The sequence below is a fragment of the Charadrius vociferus genome, unplaced genomic scaffold, assembly GCF_000708025.1.
Source record: "Charadrius vociferus isolate BGI_N301 unplaced genomic scaffold, ASM70802v2 scaffold436, whole genome shotgun sequence".
Classification (NCBI taxonomy): domain Eukaryota; kingdom Metazoa; phylum Chordata; class Aves; order Charadriiformes; family Charadriidae; genus Charadrius; species Charadrius vociferus.
Window position 1 is genome coordinate 123,709 of NW_009649187.1, and position 15,959 is coordinate 139,667.

The window sequence follows — 15,959 nt, forward strand, 5'->3', positions numbered from 1 at the left end:
ACTTATGGTTCAAGGACAGATCGGAATTTGCAATTTTCCCAAGAAAACAAAATCACTGTATCATTACTTTGTTCTTGAGACAAAGGGATGTTCTGTAGAAAAGTGTCTTGATAAATTAAATGTACTTCAGAGGGAGCAGAACAATTGTATGTACAGCATCATCAAAAACATTTATATTCTAGACCTACTCAAAATGGAAGATGTGGAATAGACTGGGAATTTGCTAGTGACTTCATTGCTATGGACCTGAAGTTATTTAGGGGACAAACCACTTCTGTCCATCAGATTCCTAACATCAGAAAGCGGCTGCTCTTTGATTCCCTTTCTGTGTTCTTAGTTTCTTAATCAACTTCCTTTCACTTTAGTTCATGAAAGAAAAATGAACCTTTAAGTAAAAACAAGCAGTTTCCAATTCAGAATCTGGTTAATAGCTTTCCGTGCTTTCACTGTTCTCTGTGATGCCTATTTAGTGGTAAGTCTTTTAAAAATCCACAGGGCTTTTGTGACTTTTGTTGCTAATGAACTATCTTGTTAAACCTTTTGAGCATTTCTGAAAAACAGTGACAGGTTTTTCTCGAACTCAAATTAATTTCTAGTAAGTCCATCCCATTAAAGCTAACCTATTTACCAATCTGTTGTTTGATATGTTAGCTCTGAGCTATGTGTTTTCAGATCACTCTGCTTGTGGGAGTTCTGTCTGCTGCATTCAGTGAATTTACTCCATTTAAAATGCTCTTTAGTGTAACTGGGTCACCGGTAGTTAACTTAGGACCCAAGTGCAAAAGCCACTTTTCTGAAACACAGAACACATCACGTTTGTTGTTTCATAATAAATCAGAAGCTGAATCCAAAGTGGATGGCCCATTTTCATTGGTTGGTAAAATAATGAAACCTTTGATGTGCAAACAAATATAAATCTTTGCATTAAATTGGATATTATGGTGAGAAGCCCAATGTACTTTCATTTCTATACATTGCTTAATTATTGAATGTTATAATTGCTTGAGTTATATAATTCTATAGAAATTTAGTTTATTATAATAATAAATTATTATTTATTAATTATTGCATATAATTGCTTAAGTTATATAATTCTATAGAAAATTAGTTTATTTTTTCAGTTATGTAAAATGCATACATATAATGTATGTAAGCTGAACTTCAAAATTAATATGTCCTTTATTTCTAGAGCAGCTGTCCTGTCTGCCTTCTGACCTGGTTGTATAATATAATGTAATTATACTTGTTTGTAAACCATTGCTTTCAGTCAAACATTCATTTATAACTGCAAATATAGGTCAGCTGCTTAACAGGGCATTTCTAGGGTTTGCACTGATTTCAGAACCCATCACTTTTAATTCTGAATGACTTCTAAGTGTAACTCTTAAAAATGCTCTTGAAAACCACCAGCGCAATTATAACTAAAGGCATATTTATGTAAACAGGTTCAGGCAGACTTCAGTGGGGTCTCATAATACACAAAGCAGCTCCAGTTCTTAATTTGTTGAACTGTGGTATAACTAATGCTTTTCTGGGGACAGGCGATGCCTGCTGTCACTTACCTGTAAGAACAGGTGTGAAAGGTATTTTTTCCTGGTTAATATCATATTCTTCTCTGTTTGGATGTCATTTTTTTCATACAAAATAATTCTCTCCTAAAACCAGTTTCCTACTAGAACCTTGCTTTTACCATTCTGATTAGAATCCTTTTCCTCTTTAAATAGGAACTAGAACAATTGCTAATGATGGAGACAAAAAATTACAGAAAGACCATACAGTTTTACCAGAAATTATTGCAGAAAGAAAGAAGCAGCAAAGGTAAGATTACAGCAACTTGGCAGTAATGAAATGGGTGCATAGTACTTTTAAGGATTTTTTTCTGTAAATCATAATCATTGATGTCCTTATGCTGTGTGTTTTAAATCTAAAGGTCCTGAAACTAAATCTATGTTGCCTAAATTGAGAGGACAGCTACAGGAGATGAAATTAAAGGTGCAGTTTCTTGAACTGGTGAAGAAATACATGCAGGCAAGTCAGACTTTATTTTGCTGCTGTTTCATTTGTCATTTCATTACTGCATCAGTGTAGTTGGCTGCTATGAAATGTGAAAAGTTTTGCGTTAAAGTACCGAATTAAGTAGGATATAAATGAATTATTAAAATAAAGGTAATTGCTACTAGCATTGTTTAAAAAGGAAAAAAAAAAAAACAATTGTATGAAATGTGATTTGGCTTTAAGTTGAGCTTGACTGCATTTTGTGTGGATTTTCCTCTTTATTTTCCTACATTTTATTTTTTCATGGCTTTGCGTCTTTGAGCAGATCATGTATGCAGAGCAGTGGGGTGTGGAATCCTGTGTGCTGCCTACAGTCATTCACTACGGGAGAACTGACACCGGGGATGTGGCACCTACGGATAAGTCATCATTGCTTCTGTACTATAGCACAGAAAAACACCAATGTAATAATCAAAATGGAATAAGAGTTCTGCAGGCTGGTACACCGCTTGGTTTAATGGCTTATTTATATTCTAGGTATAGTATATTTTGCACATCCTTTATTTGGGAGTGGGTTGAGGCATAGTTGCTAATTCAGGAAAAAATAGTCTCTGTGATAAATCCCAGTTACTCAACATCTCTCTGTCAAGTGTAATGTTATTTCTATGAACACTTATTTACAGAAATGGGCATGGAAATGGCAAAAGACAGTCTGATAAGAAATAAGCTAAAACTGGAAGTTTGGATTTGATTAAAACTCGAAGCATTTAATAATAAATCAAATCCTAATAACTTTAAACTCTTTTATGCTTTATGTATTTGAGGTTTTGCTCTGATAGTTGCCATGGAATCAAGTCTTTATGTTACTGCCAGCAGTATAACAATTCTTCAGAACATATAATTTGAAAATTCTCATTAATAGCATCTGGATGTGCAAACATACAGGTTCTGTTTTACAGATTATTGTCCCAGTCCTAGGGACTGATCAAGATGCAGGCTTATCTCAGGGCTTAAATAGGAACAAAGATGTCCTTTAACCTTCAACTAGGGTGAGGGCAGTGTTGTTTTAAGGTACCTGAGCCATAATAGTATGAAGGATGGAAACTGCCTGAGAGACTCCATCAGGCTCGTGCCACTGCAGAGGGACCAACTTCCTCCCAGCTACTTCTCCCAGCTCACCCTGACTCTGAGACCCAGTTACTTATCCTGAGTGCTGCTTTTCCTGGTAGTTAATATTTTGCACAAAGTGAACAAATTGCTTTGGAATCAAAGCTTCCATATTCATCAAACCCAAACTTTCATGGTTAGCTGTAAGCCGTCAGGGAGACAGGACAATTAATCTGTGTTAAGACCTTGAGAGTGTGTGTGTGTATATAAAAAAAATAAAATGTGCTCATGTATATAATAAGTATATTCTGTTGATAAAGCAGCTACTGCTCTAATTAAGCAACAAAATATTTCCTGTAGCTCTACAGTATCTACTTTTTATGCTGTTGTTATAAAAAATCTTTTAAAACAACATCAAGTGAGATGATAGAAGAAAAGAAAATTAAATACTTAGAAAGTAACTTTTGATAATAGGAATGTCAAAGTGGTTTTTTTTTTCAAAATTGCAAGTAGAGAAACTTTTTTAAAAACAAATTATGCTTTCAGTATTGGCAATCACAATATTTGATGTGTAAAAATAAAAGAAAAAATAATCAAGGTTTATATAGAGCTTGAGGATTTAAAATCCTTATTAATTCTTGATATTTTGAGGATTTTTTGCTGTTGCTGTACTCTAATGTAAGAAGAAGTTGTGTTCTCGCTTGTCTGGAGTTTTTCTTCTTCTTCACAGAAATGCATTTTTAGAAGGTTATGTACAGCAGTTTCTCTACACATTTCGCTATTTCTGCACACAAGAAGAATTTTTGCAGTTTCTTCTTGATAGAATCAGCAGCACTTTATCCAGGTACAGTAATTTCCTGTGAAAAATATTATCAAAGCACAGTTGACTTCTCTCTCCCCCAATGGCAAATAGCTGCTTCTGAAAAGACCTACTTAATTAAATTGAATTTTGATGTTTGTTGCTCTTGACAAGTGAGAATGAAACTAGAGCAAATGCTATATTTGACAATGTGCTTACTTCTTTTTTCTTCTGAATCTGAGTCTTACTTTTGCCAGTCGTTCAGTGGTAGGCTGTAAGTACAACCACAGCTTGGTTTCTATACAGCCATGGATTCTAGAGACATGAAACGTAAGAATTTAAGATAGTACAGTCAATACCAAATAATACCTGTGTTTTTTTCAACACTTGTTTTTAAATTGGAATTGGATATCACTTTTGGTGAAATAAGTGCCTTTTTCTTCTCACCAGTGCAAGCCTGGATCCTTCCACATCACTTACCAAAATATGTAACCGCAGTTTCTACATCCTGCAAGCTTGGATTGAAGACTGTTACAGTGTAGACTTTGCAACAAATGCTGATCTTTTGTGTACCCTAAAAGAATTTATTTCTTCCAAGGTAAGTCAGAATTTCAGAAGAAGCTTTAAGAAAAAAAGAAATCAAGTGAAGTCTGTTATGGTATATGTAAGATTGTTGTTACAAAAAACTGTCCTAATTACAATTAAAGTAAAGTAAAAGAAAAATAATGCTATCTTTGACAGCTATGTTCAATGTGTGTGGTTTTGGACAGACATGAATCTTACAACTATGTTGTGCCTTGCTTATAATTTATGGGAAGTATAGTTCAATATTGTGTTAACGTGTTTTGCATTTACAGGTTGCTCCATTAAATGGCTATGGGGAGCGATTGATGGCGTTGCTTGAGGATGCTTCTGCCAGAAAAAGTGGCAGTGCTCATCAGTGCTCCAGCATGGACAAATGTGAAGAGGAGGGTGAGGAGGACAGAAAAACATTACATTCTCTATGTAAAAAGCTCTCAGAAGATGTTTCCAGAAAGGCATGTATTTTCTTCATACTGCAGTATGTGGAGCACATTTCCATATATTATTTTCTGACAAAAACTAGAGTATCCAGCTTAGGATCTACACCCTGATTTAGTAAAATTTATGTAAATGTATTTTAAATTTTCTATTGAAAGTATCTAAGCCCTAAACAGTTGTATAACTGTGGAAGTCATCTTAAACCTTAATTGCACCCTGCCAGCTGTTTCGGTAATAGTAGATCAGATAATCAAAATTTTGAAAGGCGTTGAACTCTTCATCCTTGATACTAGCATGTGACTCATAGTTACAAGGAAACATTTTGCCCCTTGTCAAGCATCAGTACTTTTTTTTTAGCCATATATCTTAGTAAGTCTATAAATATAGGAAAACTGGGGGGTGAGGGGTTTCCTGCTAGAACGTCAAAGCTTGTAGCAAAAACTTGTCTGAACTTCTGTCTGTATCTACTGATTCATGTAGTGTGCTAGTGAAAAGTAACCCCAGAAGCTGGAGCACACTGTAGGCTTTTCCTGATAAAAGATCTCTCTACAGAGTGATCAAATGACATGTGGAAGTCAAATGTATCAATAATGTGCAAGTTGAATTTAGAATCAGCCTCTTTATAAAGGTCCAGAATTCCATGGGGTGTAATGGGGATTCAACCAATAAAGGGAAACAGACTAGAGAAAACAGGGACATCTTTTATTGTCACCGCATCATAATGACGCTGGAAGGTGGAAGAAGGAAAAGAATGGAAAAATAAATATTTATTTGGAAAGGGCTGTTTGATTCTAAGCAAAGAGAGTACACAAAATAATAGGACAGTAAGAAGTAGAACATAAAATATAAAACTTCAGAATACAAACTATTTTATGACAGTAAGCTTGAATACAGAGAAGTTTCAGTTGTTGATTGTGATCTGGTAACTTCTTGCTCAGACTCATCAACTGTGCTTATTATATTAGCTTAAAATAGCAATGTTGAATAAACCAATTAGCGTCTGGGCTAACCTTGAAGATTAGCTGAAGAGTTTTGCATCCGTGAAGGTGTTTCTCTAACAAGACACTCCAGAAAGTTAAATCAAAGGGAAATATAATGTTTGCTTTAGAGAAATTGTAACTTTACATATTTTTTTTTCTACAGAACTTTAACTGGAAACTTTCCAAAGGTATGGGACCAATTGCACAATATCAGAGAGAGCGACTGTACACCATTTCATCAGTATTGCCAAAGCCATGCTATAACAGTTTTACAGAAGAATTCCCAGTCTCCTTTGCTAAGGCAGATGAAGTGGGACCATATCTCTTAATAGAATACAGCGCGCAACAGCTTTGTTGTCAGCTGACATTACTACAACAGGTACAAGGACTAGGTTTACTTGGAAGTACGAATAATATCTATCTTCTTACTTTATACTCAGCCCACTTTCTCTACCATTTCCCAACCCTGTTTCAAGCTTATTTCATACTATTTCATAAGACTTTGAATTAAAATAATCTGGTTTTCTCTTGCAATCTCTACAGAAAAATATAGAATGGCTAATTCTATTGTTAGGTTGTGATGCCTGTGATAAATTTGTTGAAGGCAGGGGGGGCAGGGGGAACCTCTGTCATTTTTATCCCTGAGCATTTTAGAACTGCTGGATCTAACACCAGATATATCTTGCTCTTTTTGTTTAGGAAGTATTTCATAAATGTCATCCAGTACACTTTCTAAATTCAAGAGCGCTTGGTGTTAAAGACAAATGTGTTGCTGTCCAAAAGTAAGTTGTTTATTTTAACTGCCCTTCTATACTGTTGCTGCACAATAACTTATTGTGTTACACCTACATCCAGGAAAAGAGAAACATTTTAAATACTTAATATCATTTTGACAGACTAGATAGTCTGTTTACGCAATTTTTTGAATTTCAGGAGATTTTATACAAGTGGATGTGTATGTACCTATGCGCATATACGTGTGTGGTAGGTCACAATTGCAAGGCGATTTCTTTGAAATCTAAAGTGGGTCAGGCCAAAATATTTCTGAAGTCTTGTGTTAGGGGGGTTGCTTCAGAGGCTTTCTTTTTGTCGGAAAAAAATTGTAATGATTTCTGAAACAGGCTACTTGATAATAATGTGTGTATGTATATAAAATCTCAATGACCATTACAGAATCACAGAATAGATGCAGTTGGAAAAGACCTCTCAAGAAGGTGTAGTCCAACCCCCATGCATTGAGCAGAGAGCTACAGCAGGTTGCCTGGGATCATATGGAGTTGGGTTCTGAATATGGATGGAGACTCCACAGCCTCTCTGTGCAATGTTTGTTTTGTACTGTTTGGTAGATGAAGTATCAGTATTCACAGATACGTAAGAAAAGAGTGGTTACCAACCTGTTTACATTCCTTGCTCAATGGTAATCAATGTGTTCATCCAGCCACGTGGACCTAATTGTATTTGCTTATGGTCTACTTCTTACATCTTCAGTGGATTCAGCTACCTTCTAATTAGTACTTGTTAATTGCACTACCTGTAGTAGACTCTTCTGTTTAAGGATAGAGAATGAACACCTGAAGCAGCTCATCTTTTACAGGTTTTTAAATGGCAGAGGCTAAGTCAGCTGGTAAACACTGATTTGGGGTCCAGGCATGGGAAACTGTGTGGTGCCACTTGGTATCAGGCTTGATTTCTTAACGTAGCTGCAGTTTTTAATGAGTTTAGATTTCTGGGTTATGTTGTGTCAGATTGAATGGTTTGTTTTACTCACTAACAAGTGGTGAACGTGTCTTTATGTACGGATATGTAAACTGCATATGCTTATCTTGTAATCGCATAAAATTATCTGGTAATTATAAGGAAGAAAAAGTAACATAGCTCGCTGTGTACTTTTTAAAAGATTATAAAATCAAGACTGCAAGCAATGCAGAATTATTTTAAATGGTTAGAAGTTGGTATTTTCACAATCAAGATTTTCTTTGAAAATCCAAAATCGGAATGAATTATTTTTGCCTTTTTTTTTTTTTTCATTTTCTCCATAGAGCTGTTTCTACTGAGACTGTTTCACTTAAGGTCTGTAATCTGTTTCTGTCAAAGTGCATACAAGACCAGTACCTTCTACAACTGTTAAGAAATGCAGACAGTATCAGCACCTGGGTTGCTGCTGAAATTGTAACATGTCACACATCTAAGGTTTGTCATGGTTTTATTGTATTATTATATGTGAGTTGCTGTGTAGCAAAGCTGCAAGAAATATTCTGAAATACACCTGTGATTGGGAGTTAACAATTTGGTTTGTGGTCACAAGGAGAGTCTTGAATGTCTTGGATGTTTTGTAGTAACAGGTGCCAAAACCTAATAGAATGTAAGAAATGGGTTGCCTGAGAACACGTGTCAGACTTTAACAAGGACACCTTGGTACCAGAAAAAAAAAAATTTGTCTTAGAGGGAAATGTTACTACAGTCAACAATTTTGGTGACAAATTCAAAAAGAAAACACATCTCTTCTTCTTTCTTCTCATTTAATTTTATTATGTAGATGTATGTACATTTACTATATATATTTAGTATAACTTTTATACATATAGTATATCTTAATATTTTTTTTCAGCTGCAGGTGAGCTTGTTATCAAAATTTCTTCTTATAGCAAAATGCTGCTATGAACAAAGAAATTTTGCTACTGCAATGCAAATCCTAGCAGGCTTGGAAAATCTTATTGTACGACAGTTACCAGTAAGTTTGATTCTCTGCTCTGTAACTATTTTGCTTAACAAAATCTTGTTCCAATATGGACATCAATATGACAAACAAAAATATATTTTGTTTTATTGTAAGGCCTGGAAAATTTTACCTGCAAAAGTAGCTGAAATAATGGAGGAACTCAAGGCTGTTGAGGTATAGTATAACGTCTTTAATGTAAAAATACTTCTTTGGAATTGGAGAAGATGCAAGATCTGCCTAAATGGGCGCCTCTGCAGGATGAAAGCCATAATTATTACTTTGAATTAAAATCTCCTTCATAATACAATTTAAGACTTTTGACTCCTAATCAGAGAATTTACGTTAATTTTCATCTCAGTATTTCTCAAAAATGTATCCCGTGTGTAACTAAAAATCAAGAAAGAAATTTCAAAGCAAGCTAGGACATTAGATACACTTTCTTCTGATGATTTCTGCAGGAGCTTTGTGGCTGTAGTCTGTTTTGAAAAATCTTACATGTTCCTTTTATCACAGGCATTCTCCTAATTTTGGCTGTGATTTAGAACAATTAAAACTATGTATGAACTATCTTTTGATTAAAGTTACTTTCTTTATTTGTGTACATTAAAATGTTTGCCACCAGATTAATTCATAATGTTGTCTTCAACTTCAATGCCAAAAGTTAAAATTCATGACAAATAAATACATAGTGCTAAGCACGTGAAATGGAGAACTTCTTGTAAAACCTGCCCTGACACATAATGTGAGATTTGTCTGTGTGCATTTTCAAACTAGGTGTTTTTAAAAAGTGACAGTTTGTGCTTGATGGAAGGAGAAAGATTCAAAACACTTCCAACAATTCCATCAGCCCATGTTTTGGCTATGCATGTCCAACAACTTGAAACTGGAGGATTCACAATGACAAATGGAGCTCACAAGTGGACTAAACTTAGGTAATTATTTTAAATATGTATATATGTATGTCACCTAACTTTTTAAAATAAAATATTGTCTAATGGGATAATGAGAACTAATGCAACATTTCAGTTAATAGTTTAAATGGTTTCAGTCATTTTCATAGAATCATAGAATGGTTTAGGTTGGAAGGGACCTTAAAGACCATCTCGTTCCATCCCCCTGCCATGGGCAGAAACACCACCCTCTAGACCAGGTTGCTCAAAGCCCCATCCAACCTGGCCTTGAACACTTCCAGGGGTGGAGCATCCACAACCTGTTCCAGTGTCTCACCACCCTCATAGTGAAAAATTTCTTCCTGATACCTAATCTAAATCTATCCTCCTCCCATTTAAAAACTTTACCCCTCATCCTGTTAAACAGCACCAGCCTCAGTACCAATCCCTGAGGAGTGCTACTCGTCACTGGTTTCCATTTGGACATCAAGCTGTTCACCTCAACCCTTTGAATGTGGCCATCCAGCCAGTTCCTTATCCACTGAGTGGTTCCTTTTATCACTGACATACTTATAGAAGTTTTTCCTGTTGCCCTTGATGTCCCTGGCCAGATTTAATTCAATCTGGTCTTTAGCTTTCCTAACCTGGTCCCTGGCTGCTCAGACAGTTTCTCTGTATTGCTCCCAGTCTACCTGTCCTTGCTTCCACCTCCTATAGGCCTCCTTTTTGCTTTTGAGTGAGTCCAGGAGCTCCTTGTTCACCCATGCAGGCCTCCTGGCTTTTTTACCTGACTTCTTTCTTGGGATACGTCACTCCTGAGCTTGGAGGAGGTGATCCTTGAATGCTAACCAGCTTTCTTGGACCCCTCTCCTCTCCAGTGCTTTATCCTGTGGAACCCTACCAAGCAGATCCCTCAAGAGGCCAGAGTCTGCTCTCCTGAAGTCCTGGGTAGTGAGCTTGCTCCGCACCCTCCTTGCTAACCTAATGATCTTGCACTCTACCATTTTATGATCACTGCAGCCAAGGCTACTCTCGAGCTTGACGTTCCCCACTAGCCCCTCCTTGTTGGTAAGGACAAGGTTCAGCATAGCTCCTCTCCTACGCTGCCTCCTCTACCACTTGGAGAAGGAAGTTGTCATCAATGCATTCCAAGAGCTTCCTGGATTGCTTGTGCCCCACTGTGTTGTCCCCCCAACAGATATCAGGGTGGTTGAAGTCCCCCATGAGGACCAGGGTCTTTGAATGCAATACTGCTCCTATCTGTTTATAGAGGGCTTCATCTGCCCCATCATCCTGGTCAGGTGGCCTGTGGCAGACCCCTGCTGTAACATCACTTGCCCCTGCATTCCCTTTGATTCTGACCCATAAGCTCTTGGTCAGCTCTTCATCCATCCCCAGGTGGAGCTCCATGCACTCCAGCTGTTCATTGACACAGGGGGCAAGACCCCCTCCTCCTCTCCCCTACCTGTCCTTCCTAAAGAGTCTGTATCCTTCCATTCCAACACTCCAGTCATAGGAGCCATCCCACCATATCGCTGTGACTCCAATGAGATCATAGCCCTGGGGGCATGTGCACATCTTTAACTCCTCTTGTTTGTTCCCTGTCTGTTTGCATAGAGGCACTTAAGCTGGGTCCCTGTTGAAGCTGACTTGCTGGCTGGAGTGGCTGCAAGTCCTTTGTGCTGCTCTCCAGGTGGCCTTGCTTTCACAGGTTTTACCTGTGTTTCCCTGTTGGCTCCTATTGCCTCTGGAGCCCCTGGCGTGTCCCCATAAGACTTCGAGTGTGGTGCAGTGTACCCAGCATGTCTTGGAGCAACATGCTGATGGCCCTCACTCGTGCCCCATCCCTCAAACTTGGGTGTGTCATCCCTTGGCTTGTCATGGGCAAGCCTGATAATACCCCTCTCCCCCATCAAGTCTAGTTTAAAGCTCGGTCAGTGAGCCCCGCTAGCTCATGAACAAAGACCCTCTTCCCCCTTTGAGAAAGATGAATTCCATCCGAAGCCAGCAAGCCTGGTGCCGTGTGGGCCATCTCATTGTCAAAAAAAACCCCAAAATTCTGGCAGTGGCACCAGCCGTGGAGCCATTTTGACATCTAACTAAAGGGACATATACTATAGAAGAGAATGCTCAATGCCTTTGAATTTCCTTTAAAGTTTAGTGGGTTTGTTTTGGTTTTGGGTTTGTGGTTTTGTTTTTTTTTTCCAATCATCAGCAAAAAAAACTAATCTTTTTTTTACCATATTCTCTTCCAAGAAATATTGCAAAAGTTGTGAGCCAAGTTCACGCCTTTCAAGAGAATCCTTATACATATACACCAGACTTCAAGCTGCAGTCTTACCTCAGACAGAGAATAACTCATTATAAAGATGCAGACATTTCTACCTTGGCAGCTGACAACTGTGCCAACTTCCATCAGATACCAGCAGAAAAACATTCTCGAAAAATTCAGGACACACTGCGCAGAATGAAGGCAACATTTCAGTAATTATTTACGTTTCATCTGTTCTATTCCAAGTGTAAATTGTAAAACTGGATTAAGTTGACTTCATCTCCTGGACCAATTCCCAAACAAATACTTAAGTGAAGTGACTTAAAATACTATCTCAAGTTGAAATGATTATATTTCTTAGCATGGAATTATAAAATGTTGACTAATGAGACTTGAATCCCTGGCAACTGGATGACAGATCAAAAGAATAAAAATAAAGATAAAAGTAAAGAGAGAGTATAGATTAAAAGGATGATTAATTTTGTCACTGTTCTTTAGCATAAAAAAATAATTAGCCCACAAACAACTACTGTGGAAATAAGTTAAAATTACAGCTTCTGTTGTAAAGTTAGCCTAGCAGAGTTCAGAGTATAGTTCATTAAATGTTGAATATATTTTTATATAAACATAATACACTTGTATCCTGTCACAGTGTGCATATAATTCAGGGACACAGATCCTCTGCTATCCTTTGACTGTTGGTGAGTCTTGCTTTTATGTTGTGTATTAAGAAAACTATAATTCACTTAAATAATTTGCCATCTTTTTCTTCGAGCATACTAAGGAAGGAAAGGAATGCCATGCTGCAATTTTTTTTTTGTTTGGTTTTAATGTCATTGAACTAACCTGTTTCCAAATTAAAGTAAGATCTGCATCTAAATAGTACCAATTTGTTGCTCTGCTTCAGACCTCATGGCCTTGTGAAAACAGTAAATGTGACATTGCCTTTTTTTCCCTGTATGTGGCACAAGAATCACTTTGCCAATTTGTGTATGTATGTGTGCACATTTGATTATGGCTTTTGCTCCTGAGATGCTTTTGTAGATTGCGGTGCTCCAGCAGCATTAAATAGAAGATAACTGTGTGAAATTTGGATCTGCAACTTGTAAAATTTTGGTGCTAACCTATTTATAGAGCTTATACTTACAAGACCTTCTAAATGGCAATGAAATGTGATGCTATTGCTAGAAAGTTTGTTGAGCTACCCAAGTTTATGCAAGGCCAAAATGTTAAGGCTACAAATTAGTTACAACTAAGTCTACCAGAGGGAACAATGGGAAGTATGGGAAGAGAAGCGGGTAAGGGCAAGGAACAGCTAAAATGAGCTCTGTTCTGAAAGTTTTTTGCTAGAACTGTGTTTAAAAAAATGAAAATGTTATGAGACATGTGAAGAGCAGATGTGAACTGTCTTGGCACGTTTTAGTGATGGAGAAGGATAATGATACAAGAAATGGGAATGTGCACATCTCCAGTATTTTGCAAATTGTACTATTGTATTTGACAGAAATGCATGTGCACATGTTAAATTGTGGCTTTTTCAATGTTTAAGAGGAAAGCTTCTCCTTTTCTCTTGTCAATAACAGCAATATATACATCGCAGGCTGCCCGCTTCTCATCTTCCTCAGTGAAAACAAGGAATGTCCATACTTTCCATTGAATACCTCAGTTACTTTTTCATGCTAGTATATTAATACTAACTTTTAAACATTGGAGAACTCAGTCCTCAACAGGGTTTTCTTGCATTTGTTCTACTTTTAAGATGATTTATTTTGTTATTTACCATATGTAGGTTTAGCACATCATTAATTGTAGTATTCTGACTTACCCTTAAGGAAGTAAAATATGTTGCTATTTCTCTAAAAATTGCCAAATGTGAAAACATTTAATCTTTACCTCCTACCTTTATATTATACAGTGATTTAAGAATGTTAATGATAACCTTATCTTCAGGCATACGTTTCACATATTCAATCTATACGCATTTATTTTAAAGAACTGTTTTTATTAGTAGGTACTTGGGTTTTTTGTTTTTTCTCAGTTAAAAATTGCCATTCACTTAAAGCCACGCCTTGCCTTTGAAAGACAGCAAAATTTTAAGTAGCATAAGCTTTACTAATGTAAAGAACTCCACAAAACTTGCTAATCACATGGTCTTAATAAATTCATTTTATATATTTGCCAGTCAGACTGTTGAAATTACTTTTGTGGATTTACTTATCATTTATATTTTGCATTTGTGATAATTAGCTCATCTATTTATTACAGTTTTTATCAGGATTTAAAACAACTACTACATCTAGAAAATATGTTTATTTTATGATAATAACTGGTGCTATACAAGAATTTAAAAGTCATCTCATGTCTTCAGTGTATCAAACCTGTTGCTATAAATGCATAGTACTGGGTTATGGTAGTACTTTGGGGTGTTTTCATCAATCAGATATTTAAGATTTTGTATTTAGACACCACCCCACAACAACAACAAAAAATGTTAATAGCTATTGGAAAGAGAAAAAAAATCACTCTTGCAAGGAAACCAGTTTGCTTTTGTCCATGAACACTGATGTATGCACATCTTATGTGACACAGATTTCAGAATAAAGTTATATCTAGCATATAACTGTACTGCTTATTTATGACTAACAAGCAGGAAGATTGGGCTGAAGTTTTCTCTCTTTGTGGGGAATGTCCTTTTAAAAGAAAACACAGGGCAAAACATGTCAAAGAAGCAAGTTCAGTTGTATCTAGTTGGCAAAAAATTGGCATCAGTAATTGTATTGCATAAATGAGGGACTATGCAGTCTGGCACCATATTTCCATTCCAATACCAAATTACAGTGCTTGGGGAAAAAAATTGAGTTTGTTCTTTAAGCTGGAATTGCCACCAGCTGTCCTAGTTCTTCTTCGTTTTTTTCCACACATCCCCCATGTTGTTTTCGTGTTGATTATTTTTCAAACAGTGACCCATGGAATTTCTGAAGTGAAGTCTGCTTCTTGGGAGCCTTTCCCGTTGCTCTGTGCATTGGTGCTCTTTCTGTGTCCCTTTGCAGGTGCCTGTCCCCGGGATCCCTGGGGTTTCCAGCTCTCCTGTTGAGAGCTGGGAACGGTGTCCTAGTTACACTCACTACCTGCATTTGAAAGCAGATTTCCAGCTCTAACACCTCCAGAAGCCTGCCAGGAAACAGGGATGAATTCAGTTGGGTCCTGTGAACTATTCTGTAGAAGCCCAAACCAAGAAGCTGAAAAATGTTTCATGAATCAACACTGATTCATGATTTTGACAAATTTCTTTCCTTAAAAATCTTTCAACCACTTCTGAACTTTGCTTTTATGGTTTTCTACATTCTTCCTTTATAAATTGGATTGGTTTCTTAAGCATTGCTGAGACTCACAACTTCTCCAAGTACCGTATGTGATTGACAAAGGATTAATATTTTAGGAAATATGTTTCTAAAGAACAAATGAATAAACTGCAGTTTGAGAGGAGGAAAGCTAACAATTTTTCAGTGTTAAACGTATGGTTGATTGTTTCCATCCTTGATATTACAATGAGGGAAAAAGTGCAGATAAATTATTTTTCTCCCTCATATTTGCTCAAATTGACCTGAAAGTATGCCAGGACAGCTTCAGCCTGCCATTATTTTAGTGTGCTTCCTGTTTAGTGATATTTCAATGTCTCACATGCAAGTGGAATTGGCAATTGTCATATTACATCAGGCCATTGCAGTAATCTGTCTAGGTTCTGGCATATTCATCGTTCTGTTTATTCATTTTTGATCTAATATAAATGATGCTTTTCGAAGTTGCCTAAAAGGCAAGAGTTTAAGCACTGTCTTGTAAATCTGTCCTGTGTCTTAGCTGTAAGATTATTTAATTTAATTATTCATTCTAATGCTAAGTAAGGTTGGTCTCATTCTGATGTTGGCATTATGTAGATTAAATACAACTGGTTTTAGACACTAAAATAGATACTGTTTTATAAACTGGTAGAATTCAGTTGTCATAACAAAACAATTTGAGCTGCCGTTATCAGAGAGACATAATTTGGAAAGCTTGACTGGGGATGGGTGAGCCTGAGCATCAGACTCAGAATTAAAATCTCAGCAAATAGATTCATAAACAGTAGCAGTAGTAAATAATTCACTTAAGTAACAGATACTCAATTTTTTTTTTATTC

At 36.6% G+C, this 15,959-nt stretch overlaps 1 protein-coding gene across 1 annotated transcript in view; it reads left to right on the plus strand.

Annotated features, from left to right (window-relative positions):
- KNDC1 (kinase non-catalytic C-lobe domain (KIND) containing 1) overlaps nt 1-12,194 on the plus strand; it is an 87,055-nt gene extending 74,861 nt beyond the window's left edge. The window contains exons 20-32 of the mRNA XM_009888781.1: nt 1,725-1,818; nt 1,931-2,028; nt 2,321-2,532; nt 3,833-3,946; nt 4,352-4,499; nt 4,759-4,938; nt 6,065-6,280; nt 6,601-6,683; nt 7,941-8,091; nt 8,510-8,632; nt 8,735-8,794; nt 9,395-9,552; nt 11,767-12,194. Of these exons, the coding sequence (XP_009887083.1) occupies nt 1,725-1,818; nt 1,931-2,028; nt 2,321-2,532; nt 3,833-3,946; nt 4,352-4,499; nt 4,759-4,938; nt 6,065-6,280; nt 6,601-6,683; nt 7,941-8,091; nt 8,510-8,632; nt 8,735-8,794; nt 9,395-9,552; nt 11,767-11,998 (1,869 nt within the window). The 3' untranslated portion in view covers nt 11,999-12,194. The remainder of the gene's footprint in view (nt 1-1,724; nt 1,819-1,930; nt 2,029-2,320; nt 2,533-3,832; nt 3,947-4,351; nt 4,500-4,758; nt 4,939-6,064; nt 6,281-6,600; nt 6,684-7,940; nt 8,092-8,509; nt 8,633-8,734; nt 8,795-9,394; nt 9,553-11,766) is intronic.
- The last annotated feature ends 3,765 nt before the right edge of the window (nt 12,195-15,959 follow it).